The 22,808-nt window shown below is 44.7% G+C and overlaps 1 protein-coding gene across 4 annotated transcripts in view; it reads left to right on the top strand.

Annotated features, from left to right (window-relative positions):
* PPP3CC (protein phosphatase 3 catalytic subunit gamma) overlaps positions 1–22,808 on the top strand; it is a 117,823-nt gene that overhangs the window by 46,711 nt on the left and 48,304 nt on the right. For all 4 annotated transcript variants that reach the window (XM_060787606.2, XM_060787603.2, XM_060787604.2 and 1 more), the window contains exons 2-5: positions 316–513; positions 1,893–2,017; positions 17,068–17,179; positions 20,492–20,637. In XM_060787606.2, coding sequence (XP_060643589.1) covers positions 316–513; positions 1,893–2,017; positions 17,068–17,179; positions 20,492–20,637 — 581 coding nt within the window. The remainder of the gene's footprint in view (positions 1–315; positions 514–1,892; positions 2,018–17,067; positions 17,180–20,491; positions 20,638–22,808) is intronic.

Below are 22,808 nucleotides of genomic sequence, written 5' to 3'. Positions count from 1 at the left end.
AATTCTGTGGAACTCGTTGCCTCCATACGTTAGAGCAATATCAGAGTTGCGATCTTTTGTGAAGGCACTCAGGACTTGGCTGTTTGGTTGTGCTTTTAAGTAACCGGATCTAATTTGCCAAAGAGTCACTGTTGAATGTTTTTATGTTGAATTTTTTTATATTGTGTAAATGCTATTTTAGACTGTAAGTCGCTCGGAGCACCTGGGTGGAGAGCGACGAATTAAGAAGTGAAGTGAAGTGAATGCCAGCGAAATGGTCAAGGTGCTTGCTTCCTCTGGGGCCTGGCCTAATGTTTCTTTCTCCTCTTTCTCCAGCCGTCCCCTTTCCCCCTACCCAGCGGCTCACCCTGAAAGAAGTCTTTGAGGACGGGAAGCCCCGGTTGGAGGTCTTAAAAAACCACTTGGTGAAAGAAGGGCGCTTGGAAGAAGATGCGGCACTCAAGATCATCAACGATGGCGCTGCCATTCTGCGGCATGAAAAGACAATGATTGAAGTCGAGGCTCCAATCACAGGTCAGAGCGCATTTCCTATCACAGTTTGGCCTCCTGAATGAAGCTCACCTGCCCAAACCAGAAGGTTTCCTCTAATAATAATAATTATTATTATTATTATTACTATTATTATTATTTATACCCTGCTCCATCTCCCCCGGGGGGACTCGGTGCGGCATACATGAGGCCACGCCCATCAATGCAGTACATACATTGTAATACAAAAACATAACAATACCAGAACATAAATATATCAGATGCAAAGAAATGTACTAAACGACACAGACAATATAAAACATTCCTTTAAAAACAGAGATTTTCACTGGGCAGGGCCACATTCAAGGCTAAAAAAATTAAAAAACTGGGAGGTAGGACAATATAAATCATCAGGATGAAGATCCGAGAATGAGGGAGGATTCAATAGCACAAACCATAAATAAAGTGCTTCTAAGGACATTTAGTGCAAAGTTTGGTCAGGGAGTTCTTACATTCAATCACTGAAGGCACATTGGAATTATTCCTGGCTATTGAAAGAGCTGAAATGGAGACCTTCAGATCTCCCCACTTTATCAGAAACCATGCTGGAATAGCCAGGTTTTCAGGTTCCTCCTGAAGATTGCCAGCGTGGGAGCTTGCCTAATATCTCTGGGAAGTGAATTCCAGAGCTGAGGGGCCACCACAGAGAAGGCCCTCTCTCTCATCCCTGCAAGTCGCAATTGAGACGCGGGCAGGAGCGAGAAAAGAGCCTCTCGGGAAGATCGAAGAGATCGCGTGGGTTCGTAAATGGAGATACGGTCACGCAGGTAGGTGGGTTCCAAACCGTTCAAGGCTTTGTAGGCCAAGACCTGCACCTTGAATTGGGCCCGGAAAACAAATGGCAGCCAGTGGAACTCCTTAAACAGGAGGGTTGACCGCTCTCTGTAATTCGCCCCAATTAATAATCTGGCTACCGCCTGTTGGACCAATTGGAATTTCCGGGCCGTCTTCAAGGGCAACCCAATGTAGAGAGCATTGCAGTAGTCCAATCTAGAGGTAACTAACATCTCCTTTCCTTTGCGAAGTGCTTGGAATCACCAAGTTCTGGGAACTTCCAAGAGGAAGGTGTCTTCATTTGTGCCTGGGCAGCTTTAGTACATGAGCTGAGTGTATTTTAATTTGATGTATGACTAACTGTAATTGTATAATTGTAATTGTTTGTGCTGGCATTGAATTTTGCCATTACCTATGTGGAAACCGCTTTGAGTCCCCTTCGAGATGAGAAAAGCGATATACAAATACTGTAAATAAATAAATAAATAAATAATATGGCAAAGGAAGCGGATGCAAAACCCCGCTCCCTGTTAGTTCTATGACTTTTCTCTTCTTAGCAAGTAATCCTGTCCTTCCTTTTTTCTCTCCAGTGTGTGGTGACATTCATGGGCAATTCTTTGACCTGATGAAGTTGTTTGAAGTCGGAGGATCACCCAATAACACTCGCTACCTCTTCCTGGGAGACTACGTGGACAGAGGCTACTTCAGTATAGAGGTGACAATTCCAATGAGCCTTGTTTGGGGGGGGGGGGGTTACTACTTTGAAGTCTGCACAAAGTCTGTGGGACCTTCCCTTCTTGGAACCCACTTTGGGGGCCACTACAATCTTTAAAAGGTGTTGATATGTAGCAGGATTTCTCTTTGAATGAACACAGAAACATGTAAGTCATTTAAGAACCATAGTGATAGGGAAGTTAAATTGTAATGAATATCACAAGTCCAGTGTTCCTGGTGAGAAAAGAATTGAAAATGAGCCATAGATTACATACTGTATATACTCAAGTCAAAGTATTATTATTATTTTTATTACATGTATTATTTTACTTTATTATTATTATTATTATTATTATTATTATTACATTTACAGTACTTTATTATTATTTTACGACCCGTAGTGGGTTAAAGCACTGAGCTGCTGAGCTTGTTGACCGAAAGGTCGCAGGTTCAAATCCGAGGAGCGGTGTGAGCTTCCACTGTCAGCCCCAGCTTCTGCCAACCTAGCAGTTCGAAAACATGCAAATGTGAGTCGATCAATAGGTACCGCTTTGGCAGGAAGGTAACGCCGTTCCATGCAGTCATGCCAGCCACATGACCTTGGAGGTGTCTACAGACAACACTGGCTCTTCAGCTTAGAAATAGAGATGAGCACCACACTCCAGAGTCGGACACAACCGGACTTAATGTCAGGGGAAAACCTTTACCTTTACCTATTATTATTTTGCAAATATTTGCAAATTTATTATTTTTCCCTATTGTTATTATTACATTTATTATTTTTCCTCTATTATTCTAATATTGCTATTTTACTCTATTGTTTTTTTACTCTATTTATTATTATTACATTTATTATTTTACTTTATTTTTATTAATTTATTATTTATTCTATTGTTATTATTACATTTTATTATTTTATGTATTGTTATTATTTATTTTATTATTTATTTATTTATTTTATTTGCTTTATTTCTATACCGCGTTTCTCAACCTAATTAGGCGACTCAATGCGGTTTACACAATGTTAATTAACACAATAATAACAATTAAAACACATCATACACAGTAGCAAGCACACAACAATCATACATAATGCCTCGATCACAAACCAGATCCAGTCTCATAATCCTTGTGCCATTCCTATGTTCAATTTACCGTCATCCTATGTTCGATTGCGCTGATTAGCCAAACGCTTGCTCAAAGAGCCAGGTTTTAAGCTTTACTCTATTATTATTACATTTATTATTTTACTCTATTGTTGTTTATTTTACTCTATTATTATTACATTCATTATTTTACTTTGTTATTGCATTTATTTTTACTCTATTGTTATTAATACATTTTAATATTTTACTCTATTATTACTGTTATTATTACATTTATTGTTTTAATCTATTATTTATTTTACTCTATTATTATTACATTTATTATTTTACTTTGTTGTTGCTATTACATTTATTATTTTACTCTATTATTATTACATTCATTATTTTACTCTATTGTTGTTTATTTTACACTATTATTACATTCATTATTTTACTTTGTTATTGTTATTACATTTATTTTTACTCTATTATTATATTATTTATTTTACTCTATTATTATTACATTTATTATTTTACTTTGTTCTTGTTATTACATTTATCATTTTACTCTATTGTCATTTATTTTACTCTATTGTTATTGCATTTATTATTTTACTTTGTTATTGTTACTACATTTACTTTTTACTCTGTTGTTATTACTACATTTTAATATTTTACTCTATTATTACTGTTATTATTACATTTATTATTTTACTCTATTTATTATTATTGGAAGGCTACATAAACTTTATTTATATTCACCTCTATCTTTCTGAAGGGTACTTGAGACAAATTACAGAACACATATACGGCCAACATTTGATGCCGTTATAGAATTTACAAGGACAGACAATACATAAACAGAGGTAAAGGCTGTCATAAAGATGATCATAAGAAAGATGATCATCTTGAAGCTTAGAGAATGGAAGGAAGGCAGAGGGTCAAAGGAAGGTGCAAAGGAATGCGTAATGGGCGAAGCGGAGAATATTACGTTTTGGTGTCAGAAAGAAAAGGTATAGACCAGTGGTTCTCAACCTTCCTAACGCCGCGACCCCTTCACACAGTTCCTCATGTTGTGCTGACCCCCAACCATAACATTCTTTTTGTTGCTACCTCATAACTGCAATTTTGCGACCATTATGAATCATAATGTAAATATCTGACCTGCAGGATGTATTTTTATTCACTGGACCAAATTTGGCACAAATACCAGATTCACCCGAATTTGAATGCTGGTGGGGTGGGTTAGGGGAGGGGATTGATTTTGTCATTTGTAGTTGCTGGGATTTATAGTTCACCTATAATCAAAGAGCATTCTTAACTCCACCAATGATAGAACTGAACCAAACTTGGTACATAGAACTGCCATGACCAACAGATAATACTGGAAGGATTTGATGGGCATTGACCTTGAGCTTGGGTGTTGGAGTTCACCTACATCTAGAGGGCACTGTTAGGGCCGTAGCCAGAAAAAAATTTGGGAAGGGTTGACAATTTGGGGGGGGGGGGTTGAAAATTTCAGGGTGGGTTGAAAATTTCGGGGGGGGGGGGGTTGAAACCTGCCTCCTAGCTCACGCTGAAGCAAAGAGCACAGCAGGGGGCAGAGCATCCTTCAATAGACTGCAGCTCCATCCCTGTCAACCACCTCCACCAAGTCTGGCCTCCTTAATGAGTTGCTTGGTTGCTTCACTACATCGGCTATTGGAGGTGGTTGGCTATTGCTGCAAGTAATGAAAGTGTGAATAAATTGTCAATATTTGCTTGAGATAGTTCTGGAGGGACTCTTAATTTTTTTTGCATCTCATAGACTTATCATGGGGATTTGGTTAACCCGTTAAAATTCATGAGTAAACCAGGTTTTTTAAAAGAAATCTGAAACATTTCGGGGGGGGGTTGAACCCCTAAAACCACCCCCTCGCTACAGGCCTGGGCACTGTGGACTCAAACAATGGTGGATCTGTACCAAACTTGGCATGTTGCTGTTGTTCATTCATTCAGTCGTCTCCAACTCTTTGTGACCTCATGGACCAGCCCACGCCAGAGCTCCCTGTCGGCCGTCACCACCCCTAGCTCCTTCAAGGTCAGTCCAGTCACTTCAAGGATGCCATCCATCCATCTTGCCCTTGGTCGGCCCCTCTTCCTTTTGCCTTCCACTTTCCCCAGCATCATTCCCTTCTCTAGGCTTTGCTGTCTCCTCATGTTGTGGCCAAAGGACTTCCACTTTCCCTCTCGTCTCCTTCCCTCCAATGAGCAGCCGGGCTTTCTTTCCTGGAGGATGGACTGGTTGGATCTTCTCGCAGTCCAAGGCACTCTCAGCACTTTCCTCCAGCACCACAGCTCAAAAGCATCTCTCTTCCTTCGCTCCGCCTTCCCTCAGGTCCAGCTCTCACATCCGTAGGTGACTACAGGGAAGACCATGGCTTGGACTAGGCAATGGATCTTGGTTGCCAGTCTGATGTCTCTACTCTTCACTATTTTATCAAGACTGGACCTTGCTCTCCTCCCAAGAAGGAAGCGTCTCCTGATTTCCTGGCCACAGTCTGCGTCTGCACTCATCTTTGCGCCTAGAGATACAAACCCTGTCACGGCCTCCACATTTTCTCCCTCTATTTCCCAGTTGTCAATCATTCTTGTTGCCATAATCTTGGTTTTTTTGACGTTTAGCTGCAACCCGGCTTTTGCGCTTTCTTCTTTCACCTTGATTAGGAGGCTCCTCAGCTCCTCCTCGCTTTCGGCCATCAGAGTGGTGTCATCCACTCTTGGCATGGATACTCAATATTCCCAAATGTGAACAGTGGTGGAGTTTGGAAAAAACAGACCTTACGATTTGAGTAGTTGCTGGGATTTATAGTTCACCTACAATCAAAGAGCACTCTGAACCCCATCAACAATAGAATTGGGCCAAACTTCTCACACAGAACCCCCATGACGAACAGAAAGTACTGTGTTTTCTCATGGTCTTTGGCAACCCCTCTAACACCTCCCCCACGACTCCGCCGGGGGTCCTGGCCCCCAGGTTGAGAAAGACTGGTATAGACTGATAAGAAAACTGTATCAGGATGGGAGATACCTACTACCACTTTGAGTCTTTTGTGGTTATTTCCCCAGCACTGTAGTAAAAGCACACAAGATGCTGTTTTGAAGCATCTCACACACTGTATTATTTATTTATTTCTAGTACTTCTACCCCGCCCTTTTCAACCCCCGGAGGGGGACTCAGGGCGGCTTACAAAAAGGCACGATTCGATGCCTACACAAGATATACATACATACAAACAGCAGTTTAAACAATTAGCAAGTTAAAATAATCAGTACATAACACAACACAACATAACACGATCAGTAAAACTAATCTCATGTTCAGCGTTCAGAGTTCCATAGTTCCATTCCATTTAGTCAATTCCTGTCCATTGTCAAGTCCTTTCTTTAGCTGCCAGAATGTCCAAATGCCTGGTCCCAAATCCAAGTTTTCATTTTTTTTCCTAAAGGAAAGGAGGGATATCGCTGATCTAATTTCCCCGGGGAGTGAATTCCACAGGTGAGGGGCCACCACTGAGAAGGCCCTGCTCCTCATCCCCGTCAATCTCACTTGTGATAGAGGCAGGGTCGAGAGCAGGGCCTCCCCAGAAGATCTTAGACTCCGAGATGGGATGTAGAGGGAGATCCGTTCAGACAGATACACTGGGCCAGAACCATATAGGGTTTTGTAGGTCAAGACCAGCACTTTGAATTGTGCTCGTAATTGGATCGGCAGCCATTGGAGCTGACACAACAGGTCAGCTCCCGTTGGACTAGTTGGAGTTTCCGAACAGTCTTCAAAGGCATCCCCACGTAGAGTGTGTTGCAGTAGTCTAATTGGGATGTAACAAGAGCATGGACCACCGTGGCCAGATCCGACTTCCCAAGGTACGGGTGCAGCTGGCGCACAAGTTTTAATTGTGCAAAAGCTCTCCCGGCCACCCCTGAGATACTGGGCTTCTTCTAGGACTCCCCAGATATATCAAAAAGGGAGAAAGATAGGATTGCCTCCAAAACTAGGCAAAATAAATCTTGTAATGACAGGCTCTCACTGGTTCAGAAAATGCCCAAGCAAAACGCAACGCAGGTGTGGCGCATTATATCTGCTTTTCTGTGGCTTTTGCTGTTTTGTCTTCTGTGGTCGATATGGAGGAGAGCGCCTAGGTCCATAAGTCTTGGACATTGCAACGCACATCTGTGCATCTGGGCTGAGGATATTAGGGAGCCTTTGCCAGAGCAGTTAATGTTAATGACCTTGTAACAGAAGGGGAGTAAGAGGTAATTTTTATAATTGCATCCTAATGCAGGCATCCAGGAAGCAGGCTGCAGACCCGGGAGGTGGGGCCTCTAAAGCCTGGGTCCGGGTTATTAGTGCAGAGGGCAGCTCCTTGCTCGGATGTCAATATTTATATTGCAATGACATAATCTGAGCGTTGAACGTGAACCACAGAGACGCAGATTCCTATCTCTGCCAGACTCAGGGCATTGGGCAGGCATTGGCTCTGGATGCCTTAGTCTACTTCACTAGATGGTTGCAATGGAAGAATCAACAACAACAACCACCACCACAATTTTATTGATTAGCCAGTTGGCCTTATCAAAAACAGACAGTGCAAACACAACATGCAACATACGTCTGGTCCTCTTAAAATAGAATACAAATATATAGGTATTTATCAAATGGAAGAATCAGATAATAACACGTCTGCTCCTCTTAGTTCCTTGCAGGAAGGGATGTACATGTGGTTAAATATAAGGACCTCAAATGGATCTTGATGAATCCTAGAATCCTAGAGTTGGAAGAGACCTCCTGGGCCATCATCCAGTCCAACCCCATTCTGCCAAGAAGCAGGTATATTGCAATCAAATCACCCCTGACAGAGGGCCATCCAGCCTCTGTTTCAAAGCTTCCAAAGAAGGAGCCTCCACCACACTCTGGGGCAGAGAGTTCCACTGCTGAACGGCTCTCACAGTCAGGAAGTTCTTCCTCATGTTCAGATGGAATCTCCTCTCTTGTAGTTGGAAGCCATTGTTCCCTTGCGTCCTAGTCTCCAGGGAAGCAGAAAACAAGCTTGCTCCCTCCTCCTCCCTGTGGCTTCCTCTCACATATTTATACATGGCCATCATCATATCTCCTCTCAGCCTTCTCTTCTTCAGGCTAAACATGCCCAGCTCCTTAAGCCGCTCCTCATAGAGCTTGTTCTCCAGACCCTTGAGCCTTTGAGTCGCCCTCCTCTGGACACATTCCAGCTTAGAGTCAACATCTCCCTTCAATTGTGGTGCCCAGAATTGGACACAATATTCCAGGTAAAGTGGTCTAACCAAAGCTGAATAGAGCATGGGGAGCAGGACTTCCCTGGATCTAGACACTAGGCTCCTCTTGATGAGTTATAATTGTGCTTCATTGCTCCCAGTGGCACAGCGTGTGCCGACAGGACTGAAGACCGACAGGTCAGAGGTTCGAATCCGGGGGGAGCGCGGATGAGCTCCCTCTGTCAGCTCCAGAGGAGAGAGAATCCTCCCACAAGGATGGTAAACCATCAAAATATCCGGGGGGGGGGGGCAACATCCTTGCAGATGGCCAATTCTCTCTCACTGAAAGTGACTTGCAATTCCTCAAGTTGCTCCTGACATGAGAAAAAAAAATATAGATGTTCTGGTGTGTGGGAAAAAGGATACCTCTGGTTCCATACTCTAAAATCCTTTCTTGCTTCTGGCCATGTTCCAGAAGCATTCTCTCCTGACATTTCTCCCACATCTATGGCAGGCATCCTCAGAGGTTGTGAGGTATATTGGATACTAAGCAAGGGAGGGAGGGAAGGGGGAAGGAAGGAAGGAAGGAAGGAAGGGGAAAGGAAGGAAAGAGATAGAGGAAGGAAGGAAGGAAGGAGAGAAAGAGGAAAAGAAGAACGATGGAAAGAAATGGGTAGAGAAAGAGAAAGAAGGAGAGAAGGAAAGAATAAAAGGAAAGGAAGGATAGAAGGAAGGAATAAAAGGGAAGGAAGGAAAGAAGGAGCGAAGGAAGAAGAGAAAGAAAGAGGGAGGGAAGGAAAGACACAAGGAAAGATCGAAGCAAAAAACAAAGGAAGGAAAGAGGCAGAGAAGGAAGAAAGGGAAGGAAAAGAAAAAGGGAGGAAGGAAAGAGAGAAGGAAGGAAGGAGAGAAGGAAAGAAAAGGGAAGGAGGGAAAGAAGGAGAGAAAGAGGGAGGGAAGGAAGGAAGGAGAGAAGGAAAGAAGAAAAGGGAAGGAGGGAGGGAAGGAAGGAAAGAGAGAAGGAAAGAAGAAAAGGGAAGGAGGGGAAGAAGGAGAGAAAGAGGGAGGGAAGGAGAGAAGGAAAGAAGGAAAGGGAAGGAGGGAAAGAAGGAGAGAAAGAGGGGGGGAAGGTTGGCCACAGCAACGCGTGGTGGGTGCAGCTAATATTCAATAAAACCCCAAACCACATTTTTGGACTATTTCCAAAACATACAGTCCATCCTTCAAAGTTGCAGGGCTTCATTGGTTTCTTCACTAGGAAAAGATAATAGAAATCATACAGGAGAAAATGGTGCTGAGATTAGAGTCACAGGCCTACAGTCTGTTTACCAGAAGCATATGGCCTGTCCCCAGAAGCAGATAGATGCAAATGGTTTCATGAAGGCCCTGGAGATTGTCTTTTACCAGGGTTTGCCCTTGTTTCAGATCCACATTCCCTTTTTGAACTCAGGTAATTGATACCGTTGCTTCTAAATACTCTTCTCCGTTGAGCAGAACTCCTTAAAAGCACCTTGGTTCACCAGGGAGTTGAGTAGAAGGCGGTTGAGGCAATGGTGAGAACATACGTTGATGGAACACTTTGAATGGCTCTTAACAAGTCTAGGGAAGAGTTCATCTGCCTCCTTTTTGACAGTGATGGGAGCAAAGGAACAGTCCTTTGCCGCCAGTGCTTGGAGCAGAGCCTTGCTGAGCCAGGAGTTGCATATTACGCGGCTTGCATGACCTACTCAATAATTTGAAGACACTCCACTGTGACTTTTCTGCAAAGCACTTCAGGGGTAAAAATTGCTCAGGCGAGCCTCAGCTTCAGTTCTGCTAGTTCTGCGAGGCAGCCAAGGGAGATCATAGAATCCTCGAGTTGGAAGAGACCTGGTGGCCATCCAGTCCAGCCCCATTCTTCCAAGAAGCAGGAAAATTGCATTCAAAGCACCCCCGACAGATGGCCATCCAGCCTCCAAAGAAGGACCCTCCACCACACTCCAGGGCAGAGAGTTCCACTGCTGAACGGCTCTCACATAGAATCCTAGAGTTGGAAGAGACCTCCTGGGCCAACCAGTCCAGCCCCATTCTGCCAAGAAGCAAGAATATTGCATTCAAAGCACCCCTGACAGATGGCCATCCAGCCTCTGCTTGAAAGCTTCCAAAGAAGAAGCCTCCACCACACTCCAAAGCAAAGAGTTCCACTGCTGAACAGCTCTCACATAGAATCCTAGAGTTGGAAGAGACCTGGTGGGCCATGCAGTCCAACCCCATTCTGCCAAGAAGCAGGACCATTGCATTCAAAGCACCCCTAACAGATGGCCATCCAGCCTCCAAAGAAGGACCCTCCACCACACTCCGGGGCAGAGAGTTGCACTGCTGAACACCTCTCACATAGAATCCTAGAATTGGGAGAGACCTCATGGGCCATCATCCAGTCCAGCCCCATTCTACCAAGAAGAGGAAAATTGCATTCAAAGCACCCCCGACAGATGGCCATCCAGCCTCTGCTTGAAAGCTTCTAAAGAAGAAGCCTCCACCACACTCCGGAGCAAAGAGTTCCACTGTTGAACGGCGCTCACAGTCAGGAAGTTCTTCCTCGTTCAGATGAAATCTCCTTTCTTGTAGTTTGAAGCCATTGTTCCGCATCCTAGTCTTCAGGACAGCGGAAAACAAGTTCACTCCCTCCTCCCTATGACTTCCTCTGACGTATTTGTACATGGCCATCATCATGTCTCCTTTCAGCCTTTCCTTCTTCAGGCTAAACATGTCCAGTTCTTTAAGTCGCTCCTCATAGGGCTTGTTCAACCAAAACATGTTTTTTTCAGATGTTATTGCAGCTGGTATCAGTACACTCATCTTTCCCCTCCTCATTTAAAATACCTGCTAAGCTACTCCAGGGAGTTGTTAATTAATAAGGGGAAATGATAAGGCTGCTTCCAAGGAAGCTCCCCATGACTCCTTTAAAAAAAAATTGGCTTGATACAATATTGGTTCTTCCAGGACTTCTTTGGATTGTGTTTAGGCTCTTAGATATGCTGGATCGGTGTCTGATATCAACCAATGACTTTTCGTTCGTGTCAGGGGCAACTTGAAAAACTGCAAAAAAGGAGATTCCATCTGAACATGAGGAAGAACTTCCTGACTGTAAGGAGAGCTGTTCATCAGTGGAACTCTCTGCCCTGGAGTGTGGTGGAGGGTCCTTCTTTGGAGGCTTTGAAACAGAGGCTGAATGGCCATCTGTCGGGGGTGCTTTGAATGCAATATTCCTGCTTCTTGGCAGAATGGGAATGAATTGGATGGCTCACGAGCTCTCTTACAACTCTATGATTTGCATGTTTTCAAACTGCTAAGTTGGCAGAAGCTGGGCCTAACAGCGGGAGCTCACCTCACTGCCTGGATTCAAACCGCCAATCTTTTGGTCAGCAAGTTCAGCAGCTCAGCAGTTTGACCCGCTTCACCACCGTGGGCTCCTGGATGTTACATAAAAAAGGGTAGAAGTTTCCCTTTGACATTAAGTCTAGTCGTGTCCGACTCTGGGGCTTGGGGCTCATCTCCATTTCTAAGCTAAAGAACCAGCGTTGTCCATAGACGCCTCCAAGGTCATGTGGCCAGCATCTCGCCATCTGTCGGGAATGCTTTGAATGCGATTTTCCTGCTTCTTGGCAGAATGGGGTTGGACTGGATGGCCCACCAGGTCTCTTCCCACTCGAGGATTCTAGGATTCCTCTTCAACCTGGAAAGAAGTGACGAGTATTTATTGTTTATCGTATCAGGAGTGAACAAAACAATTGTATTGTATATTATTGCTATGCTAATAATAGAATATAATAAAATGTAATATAATATATTGTAGGTAAAGGTAAAGGTAGTCCCCTGACATGAAGTCCAGTCATGTCTGACTCTGGGGTGTGGTGCTCACCTCCATTTCCAGGCCGAAGAGCCGGCGTTGTCCGTAGACACCTCCAAGGTCATGTGGCCGGCATGACTGCATGGAGCGCTGTTACCTTCCCGCCGCAGGGGTACCTATTGATCTACTCACATTTGCATGTTTTTGAACTGCTAGGTTGGCAGAAGCTAGGGCTGACAGCGGAAGCTCACGCCGCTCCCTGGAATCGAACCTGTGACCTTTCGGTCAACAAGCACAACAGCTCAGCGCTTTAACGCACTGCGCCACCGGGGGCTCCAATAATATATTGTATATACATATAATATTTATAATATAATGTAATACAATATAATACTAATAATATGATATTATAATTATATATTTTATATTACATGTAATATTGCTAATAATAGTACAATGTAGTAATGTATAATGCTGATATTGTACTATGCTAATAGTATTATATATTGTATGTATATATATCTTGTAAACTGCTCTGAGTCCCTTTCGAGGTGTGAGATAATTGGCCGTCTGCAAGGACTTTGCCCAGGGAACGCCCAAATGTTTTTGATGTTTTATCATCCTTGTGGGGGAGGCTTCCCTTATGTTCCCACATGGGAAGCTGGAGCTGACTGAAGGAGCTCATCCACGCTCTCCCCAGATTCAAACCTCCGACCTGTCAGTCTTCAGTCCTGCCAGCACAAGGGTCTAACCCATTGAATGGGAGGCTATAAATAACCACCCATAAAAGGCAAATACAGGGTTAGTCAAAATGAATAGGCCAATTCGGGTACAATTAATTTTCTTATTGGCCTATTCATTTTGACTAACCCTGTATACTGTTAGTGGGAGTTACTTGGTGCTGATGGGTAGTTTAAAGCCCATTCTGGTTTGGGTTGTGCTCTCCCTATGCGGTCAGTGTTGCACCCCAGCCAGATTTCACCTTGCACTCAACACCACCCAGAAATCCAAAAGCAGTAGTAGTAAAACTGTTTCTTGAGAAAAGCACATATAAAAGGGGAAAATCACCATAGGAAATAAGAAAGGCAACATCCAATAGGTAAAAGGTAATAATAAGACAAATCAAACTGGCCATAGGGGGGGAAAAAACATCCCAAAGGCAATAATCCAAACAGTTCAGGAAAATCAGAATCAAAACATGAGCATAAATCCAAGAAAACAAGAATCAAAACATGAACATGCATCCAAAAGCAAGACTATGGAAACTTCTTAAAATATGAATCCAAACTCCCAAGATCTTAAGACTAAAACACGGCCTCGAGATCCTCACTGTTATGCAGACGTGTTTGGAGAGCAGGCTTCGGTTCACTCAAAGTCTTTCTCTTGTGCTCCTGTAGCCGTGGGTACCCGCCTACAATGGACGAAGGAAACAGAAGTTGCCTCCAAAATCCCTCATTCAGCATTCTGGAACAGAAAAACTCAGAGACAGCTGATGAGCCTGCCTTGCCAGCTCCTCTCTGTCTGTTTAAAAGGCCCAGATCTATTAATTTGGCAAACAAAATGGAAATTTGGGGGTGGGAGGAGAGACTGGTGAAAGATATTTTTTGAAGAAGCTTTCAAGTGGTCTGTAAAAATTTCAACATATTTTTCTTTGCTTATACAAGGCTTGCTTGACCTGATTGTTTCATTTCACATGTTGTTAGTTTCAAAGTGGTTGCTGAAACATGTGGAGTGGTTCCTCTTTTGTGTGGTTTAGGGAGATATTTCTATTCTTTCCATGTGAGTCCTGCTTTGAGTACCAGCTTTTCAGTTGAAGTAATGTCTAGGAGCTCGGCAACTTCATTAACAAACGTATAAATGAATAGGGAGGTGGAGGAAGAGAGAAGGTGTCCTACAATTGATCTTTTGTCGTTGGCTATGTATGATTTGGCTTTTTTTGGCTCTTCACAGTGAATATTCGTATTTGTATATTGATGCATGAATTTGGTGCAGAGTTGATCAATGATCTTACTTACTTACTTACTTACTTACTTAGGCGATCTCTAGTTGGCAGAGTAAGATAGTCTTCCAGGGTCAGTGTTCTGGTGGGTCCATAGGTGACTGTGGAGCCCTCTTCTTGACCTGCATCTTCTCCCGCAGGGAGGGCATTGGTTTCCAGGTGGAAGGTGGTCCTGGTTGGGGTTGGCTTGCGCTTCCTTCCTCTTGGCACGTTTCTCTCTTTCACCCTCCATTTGTACCTCTTCAAATTCTGCAGCACTGCTGGTCACAGCTAACCTCCAGCTGGAACGCTCAAGGGCCAGGGCTTCCCAGTTCTCGGTGTCTATGCCAGAGATTTTAAGGTTGGCTTTGAGCCCATCTTTCAATCTCTTTTCCTGTCCTCCAACATTCTGTTTTCCATTCTTGAGTTCAGAGTAGAGCAACTGCTTTGGGAGAAGGTGGTCAGGCATCCAGACAACGTGGCTGGTCCAGTGGAGTTGATGATGAAGGACCATCGCTTCACTGCTGGTGACCTTTGCTTCTTCTTCCAGCACACTGACGTTTGTCCGTCTGTCTTCCCAAGAGATTTGCAGGATTTTCCAGAGGCAGCGTTGATGGAATCGTTCCAGGAGTTGCATGTGACGTTTGTAGACAGTCCACGTTTCACAGGTGTAGAGCAGGGTTGGGAGGACAATGGCTTTATAAACAAGCCCCTTGGTCTCCCTATGGATGTCCCGGTCCTCAAACACTCTCTGCTTCATTCGGAAAAATGCTGCACTCGCAGAGCTCATGCAGTGTCGATGTTGACTTTTGTGGAGAAGTGGCTGCCAAGGGAGCGGAAATGGTCCACATTTCCTAATGTGACACATTAAGCTGTATCTCTGGCATTGGAGAGGGGTTGGCTGGTGACCGCTGGAACAGGACTTTGGTTTTCTTGTTGTTCAATGACAGGCCGAGCTTCTCGTATGCTTCTGCGAAGGTGTTTAGAGTGGCTTGTAGTTCTTCTTCTGAATGCGCACAGACGACATTGTCATCAACATACTGGAGTTCTGTAACAGAAGTTGTTGTAACCTTGGTTTTGGCTTTCAGTCTGCTGCGGTTAAACAACTTACCATGTGTCCGACAGATGATTTCCACTCCGGTGGGAAGCTTCCCATCAACAAAGCCAATGGGATTTTGGCCTGCATCAATAGGAGCATAGTGTCTAGATCTAAGGAAGTAATGCTACCCCTCTATTCTGCTTTGGTTAGACCACATCTGGAATATTGTGTCCAATTCTGGACACCACAATTCAAGAGAGATATTGACAAGCTGGAATGTGTCCAGAGAAGAGCGACTAAAATGATAAAAGGTCTGGAGAACAAGCCCTATGAGGAGCGGCTTAAGGAACTGGGCATGTTTAGCCTGAAGAAGAGAAGGCTGAGAGGAGATATGATAGCCATGTATAAATACGTGAGAGGAAGCCACAGGGAGGAGGAGGGAGCAAGCTTGTTTTCTGCTTCCTTGGAGAAAAGGACACGGAACAATGGCTTCAAACTACAAGAGAGGAGATTCCACCTGAACATTAGGAAGAACTTCCTGACTGTGAGAGCCGTTCAGCAGTGGAACTCTCTGCCCCGGAGTGTGGTGGAGGCTCCTTCTTTGGAAGCTTTTAAGCAGAGGCTGGATGGCCATTGGTCGGGGGTGATTTGAATGCAATATTCCTGCTTCTTGGCAGAATGGAGGTGGACTGGATGATGGCCCAGGAGGTCTTTTCCAACTCTTTGATTCTAGGATTCTATGATTCTAAGATGAAGTATCATAGCGATGAAGATGGAGAATATTTATGGTTCCGTTTTTTTGGCTCTTCACAGTGAATATTCGTATTTGTATATTAATGGATGAATTTGGTGCAGAGCTGATCAGTGATCAGCATTCACACATTGATATATATTCCCTGCCTTATGTCTTAATGCATAACAATATATCGTATATACTCGGGTACAAGCCGACCCGAATATAAGCCGAGGCACGTAATGGTACCACAAAAAACTGGGAAAACGTATTGACTCGAGTATTAGCCGAGGGTGAGAAATGCAGCCGCTAATGGTAAAATCCAAAATAAAAACAGATAGCAATAAAATGACATTAATTGTGGCGTCCTGAGATGGTTTTTAAGCAACTGGTTTTAATGTGGGTATAAGTGATTTTAATGTTTGTATATATATTTAGGGTTTTATGTCCCGGCATTGAATGTTTGCCATGTATATGCTGTGCTCCGCCCTGAGTCCCCTTTGGGGTGAGAAGAAGGGCGGAATATCAATGTTTTAAATAAATAAATAATGAATCTCCATTTCTAAACAAGAGCCGGCATTGTCCATAGACACCTCCAAGGTCATGTGGCCATAGGCATGACTGCTTGAAGTACCATTACCTTCCCTCCAGAGCGGTACCTATTGATCTTTTTGAACTGCTAGATTGGAAGAAGCTGGGGTAACAACGGGAGCTCACCCCGTTCCCGGATTCGAACCACCAACCTTTTGGTCAGCAAGTTAGCTTAGCTGTTTAACTCACTGCAGCACCCATGAGCCTAGCATAGATTAGCAACTATGTTATCCATGCAAAAGATTCAGGTCCTGGGATCTCTTATTGAAAGGTGATGAGAAACCCTGCTCTTTTCCCAAATCCATGACAAACCACTATCACTCAGCGCAGACCGTACTGACTTGGGTGGAAAAATAAGCGTGGTGTGAGACCCAGTTTCCCCTGCTGCATTCTGGATTTTTTTTTCTTTTCCTTTTGGAAGGACTCTCCGTGCGTTTACTCCCACAAGCCTCCCCAAAGCTCCAGCGTGTCGTTTCCTTGCAAGAGTGGTTGCTGATCGTGTGCTGTCTTTTCTCTCTCTTGCAGTGCATGCTTTATTTGTGGAGCTTAAAGATAAACCACCCCAAAACACTCTTCCTGCTCCGAGGGAACCACGAGTGCAGGCACCTCACAGAATATTTCACCTTTAAGCAGGAATGTAAGTACGGGGCAACAGGTGGGTTTGGCATCGGGTGAAAGAAGGCTCTGGGTGCGGGTGCGGTTGTGCGCATGCCCTCCTCCGATGTACATAGACGGGGCGTTCTAAATCCCTGTTCACAGGGGGTCTGTTAGCACCGTGTTGCCATTGTCGTTGTTGTCGTGGATGCGCTGCTGGCCTGACTCCACACAAGCTGTCCCTCCCACCTCCATCAGCTTAAGGACCCAACACCCTGTAATTACTGCCAAGAGCTTTCCCTTCCAGGCTGCAGCTGGTGACAGGACTGGAGGAAGATCGGGGGCTTCCCCGTTGGCAGAGATTGCTCAGTGTGCGTGTGTATGCGCCACTTGAATACACAAAGCCTGTTTTAATTATGTAGACTGTATGGGAATGGTAGTAAGAGGAGCCTCTCACTTTCCAGATGCCACTGTCTTACCATTCTTCACTCTTCTGGCAAGGAAACTAGTCAAATATGGGCTGGGCACAACTACAGTTATAAGGATCTGTCATTGGTTAAGGGAACGAACCCAGAGGGTATTATTATTATCGTGTCAGGAGCGACTTGAGAAACTGCAAGTCGCTTCTGGTATAAGAGAATTGGCCGTCTGCAAGGACGTTGCCCAGGGGACATTGCCCATATGATTTGATGTTTTTATCATCCTTGTGGGAGGCTTAATGAACCCAGAGGGTATTATTATTATCATGTCAGCAGCAACTTGAGAAACTGCAAGTCGCTTCTGGTATAAGAGAATTGGCCGTCTGCAAGGACGTTGCCCAGGGGACATTGCCCGGATGATTTGATGTTTTTATCATCCTTGTGGGAGGCTTATCTCATGTCCCCGCATGAGGAGCTTGTCCCCAGAGGGTGATTCTCCTCAATGCTAGTGCCTAGGTCCAGGGAAGTCATGCTCCCCATGCTCTATTCTGCATTGGTCAGACCACTTGACCTGGAATCACACTCTGTCCAGTTCTGGGCACCACAATTCAAGAGAGAGATTGACTCTAAGCTGGAATGTGTCCAGAGGAGGGCAACTCAAAGGATCCAGGGTCTGGAGAACAAGCCCTATGAGGAGCGGCTGAAAGAGCTGGGCATGTTTAGCCTGAAGAAGAGAAGGTGGAGAGGAGACATGATGAGAGCCATGTATAAATATCTGAGAGGAAACCACAGGGCGGAGGGAGCAAGCTTCCTTTCTGCTTCTCTGGAGACTAGGACGCAATGGAGCAATGGCTTCAAACTACAAGAGAGGAGATTCCACCTGAACATGAGGAAGAACTTCCTGACTGTGAGAGCCGTTCAGCAGTGGAACTCTCTGCCCCGGAGTGTGGTGGAGGCTCCTTCCTTGGAAGCTTTGAAACAGAGGCTGCATGGCCATCTGTCAGGGGTGCTTTGAATGCAATATTCCTGCTTCTAGGCAGAATGGGGTTGGACTGGATGATGGCCCAGGAGGTCTCTTCCAACTCTAGGGTTCTATGTTCAGTCTGGAGTACAAGCAAGCTTTAGCACGTCTACAGAAAAGTGAAGAGCATAGACGTTCTTCCTGCATTTTGAAGCTGGTTTTGTTTTTTCTCTTCTGGTTCTCCTAACCTGCAAAAGAGTACAGGACAATTCTCTTTTCCCCCCATCTACGTTGTTTATGTCACCATATGCTGTAGGGACTGATTTTCGCAATGCACTTCAAAGATGCTCATACATCCAACGAGCCTGTTTGTAAAAGGTGACAAGAAATATAAAATAGGTATTGGACTTGGGAGATGGCTTGCAAAATCCCAAACTGCTCTCGGAAGCGTTCCATACAGCAGTCGTGTCTACAGCAGAGCGGAGCTGAAGGCACTGCTTTCAAACTGTCCCTTGGAGGCTTCTTCAGTAGCAAAATCTGCAAGGGTGAACAAGTTTCCCTGGAAGACACCTAGCCTGTCGCTCCAAATCTTCTCCTGCAATGTGTTGCTGCAGGGGAGTGTTGAACATGTTTTGGGAGGCACTTCCAGTTCACATAAAGTGACGGTGAACGGCAGCATGCCCGTCTGCCATCCCTTGCAAACTGTCCATGCCCTCTCAAATATGCCGTGGCATTGTCTGCACAGCAAAGTAGGCCTCTAGGCGTTCTACATCAGACACCTTTAAAAAAAATAACAAACAAAACACAAAGTTTGCAAGCTTGGTAATTGATTAGATGTCCTTTGACCAGTATCTGGCCCCTTGGAGTGCCTCTGGTGTTGCCGCAAGAAGGTCCTACTTGGTGCATCATGTGGCAGGGCTCAGGTTGCATTGCAGCAGGTGGTCTCTGGTTTGCTCTTCTCCACACTCACATGTCGTGGACTCCACTTTGTGGCCCCATTTCATAAGGTTGGCTCTGCATCTCGTGGTGCCAGAGCCCAGTCTATTCAACATCTTCCAATCTTCCTATTCCAACATCTTGCCATAGATGCAGGCGAAACGTCAGGAGAAATGCCTCTAGAACATGGCTCCATAGCCCGAAAAAACCCACAAGAACCTAGTGATTCCAGCCATGAAAGCCTTCGACAATACATCTTCCAAGTTGCCCCATCTTCTGTGTGCCCAGCGGGGAGTCTCTCATCTGGTATCAGCCATTGGTTGAGGTGCTAGGTTCGAGCCTGCCACTTTTGGACTCTCGCTTGCTGACGTGTTCCAGCGAGTGTCTCTGTAGATCTTAGAAAACTATTTCTTGATTTAAGTCGTTGACGAGCTGGCTGATACCCAAACAGGAGATGAGCTGGAGATGTCACTGCCTTGGTCCTTTCACTATTGGCTGCTACTTCCCGGCGGATGTCAGGTGGTGCAATACCGGCTAAGCAGTGTAATTTCTCCCGTGATGTAGGGCGCAGACACCCCGTGATAATGCGGCATGTCTCATTAAGAGCCACATCCACTGCTTTAGTGTGGTGAGATGTGTTCCACACTGGGCATGCATACTCAGCAGCAGAGTAGCATAGCGCAAGGGCAGATGTCTTCACTGTGTCTGGTTGTGATCCCCAGGTTGTGCCAGTCAGCATTTTAACAATTTTAGTTAAAAAAAATGCAATGCATCTGTTTGGTCAGCCCTTGACACGATAAATAAATAAAATAAAATAAATCAGACACTTTGATGTGGAAATTCCATGAAGACAGAGTACCAAAACAGGAGCAACATGGAGGAAGGAAAAGGTGTGCAGCACATTTAAAAGTTCTTTTTTCTTTGCTTTGTACGTATCATTAGATGTTCCAGAACTTTGTGTGCAACTGAGGGGCTGCAATGAGTTGGTCCTGCATAGCTGATACCTAACCCTTGCCGCCTTTTGCTTCCTTTCCTGTAGGTCGAATCAAGTACTCGGAGCGGGTGTACGATGCATGCATGGATACCTTTGACTGTCTCCCTCTCGCTGCCCTTTTGAACCAGCAGTTTTTGTGTGTGCACGGAGGGCTGTCTCCTGAAATCACATGTCTAGACGACATTAGGAAAGTAAGTCACCTCGCTTTCTCTTAATTTTCCATCCCTTCCCCATACTTCAGAATGGCTGAAATTTCATTAATGTGATTTAGTTGTAGGAAGTTGTAAAATTTTGGAGACTACAACGTACACTATGACAACTTCTGACTGACCTTTATAGTCTTCTAGCTTGGAGACCCAGTGGTGCCCAAATTAATTGAAAATAGCATTGTTTGTTTTGGGGTGTTCGGTAATATCAGTTTGGTAATTTGTAGGTTTATTTCTTAAAAGTCACTCTTTCCTGCTGTTTTTTATGAATTCTTCCATTAGAAATTGCGCAAGAATGTGGGTGAATTGCATTTCCCAAAATCATGAGTCATTCACCCCAAACCCCATCAGTATTCATACTTGGCCATGTTGAGTCTGTGTGCCAAATTTGGTCCAGATCTGACATTGCCTGAGTTAAGTGCTCTCTGGATAAGTGAACTACAACTTCCGGATCCAAGGTCACTCACCCCCAAACCCCGCCTGTTTGCACAGTTGGCCATGTTTGGTCTGTGTGCCAAGTTTGGTCCAGATCCATCATTGGCTGGGTTAAGTGCTCTCTGGATAAGTGAACTACAACTTCCGGATCCAAGGTCACTCACCCCCAAACTCCGCCTGTATGAACAGTTGGCCATGTTTGGTCTGTGTGCCAAGTTTGGTCCAGATCTAACATTGCCTGGGTTCAGTGCTCTCTGGACAAGTGAACTACAACTTCCAGATCCAAGGTCACTCACCCCCAAACCCTGCCTGTATGCATAGTTGGCCATGTTTGGTCTGTGTGCCAAGTTTGGTCCAGATCTGATGTTGGCTGGTTTCAGTGCTCTCTGGATAAATGAACGACAACTTCCGGATCCAAGGTCACTCACCTTCAAACACCGCCTGTATGCACAGTTGGCCATGTTTGCTCTGTGTGCCAAGTTTGGTCCAGATCTGACATTGCCTGGGTTCAGTGCTCTCTGGACAAGTGAACTAGAACTTCCGGATCCAAGGTCACTCACCCCCAAACCCCACCTGTATTCAAAGTTAGCCATGTCTGTGTGCCAAGTTTGTTCTAGATCCATCATTGGCTGGGTTCAGTGCTTTCTGGATAAGGGTGAACTACAACTCTCAAAATCAAGGTCCATTCCCACCAACCCCTGTAGTATGTTCAGTTGGTCATGGGGCCTCTCTGTGCAAAGTGTGGTCCCAGTCCATTGTCGGTTGTTGTTGTTGTTCATTCGTTCAGTCGTCTCCAACTCTTCGTGACCTCATGGACCAGCCCACGCCAGAGCTCCCTGTCGGCCGTTACCACCCCCAGCTCCCTCAAGGTCAGTCCAGTCACTTCAAGGATGCCGTCCATCCATCTTGCCCTTGGTCAGCCCCTCTTCCTTTTGCTTTCCACTTTCCCCAGCATAATTGTCTTCCATTGTTGGTGGGGGTCATAATTTCTCTGGATGCAGGTGAACTATAACTCCCATCAAGGACAATTTCCCCAAAATGTCTGCAGTATGTTCTGTTGGTCATGGGGGTTTTGTGTCCCAAATAGCAATAGCTAAATGGATCGTAAGTATACTGTTTAATGTTTATTTTAATGTTTGTGCTGACACACGCTAGGCCTATAGCAATTGTCTTTGTGCCCAAGGGAAGGGCGGGGTGCCTCGGCTGAGAGGCCCTATGGATTTTCCTAAACAAAGTCTTTAGAAACTTGGAAAGTTTGGCACAAATACCCAATATGCCCAAATTTGAATGCTGGTGGGATTGGGGGGGGGGGGGGTAGGATCAATAATGTCATTTGGGAGTTGTAGTTGTTGGGATTTATAGTTCACCTACAATCAAAGAGCGTTCTAAACTCCACCAAGGATGGAATTGAACCAAACTTAACACACAGAACTCCCATGAGCAATAGAAAATACTGGAAGGGTTTGATGGGCATTGACCTTGAGTTTTGGAGTTATAGTTCACCTACATCCAGAGAGCACTGTGGACTCAACAATGATGGATCTGGACCAAACTTCACAGGAATACTCAATATGCCCAAATGTGGATACTGGTGGAATTTGGGGAAAATAGACCGTGATATTTGGGAGTTGTGGTTGCTGGGATGTATAGTTCACCTATAATTAAAGAGCATTCTCAACACCACCAACAATAGAATTGGGCCAAACTTTCCACACAGAACC

This window comes from Anolis sagrei, chromosome 7 (genome assembly GCF_037176765.1).
Source record: "Anolis sagrei isolate rAnoSag1 chromosome 7, rAnoSag1.mat, whole genome shotgun sequence".
Lineage (NCBI taxonomy): Eukaryota > Metazoa > Chordata > Lepidosauria > Squamata > Dactyloidae > Anolis > Anolis sagrei.
The sequence above is the reverse complement of the archived record's forward strand: the minus strand, read 5'-3'. Positions and strand labels throughout refer to the sequence as shown.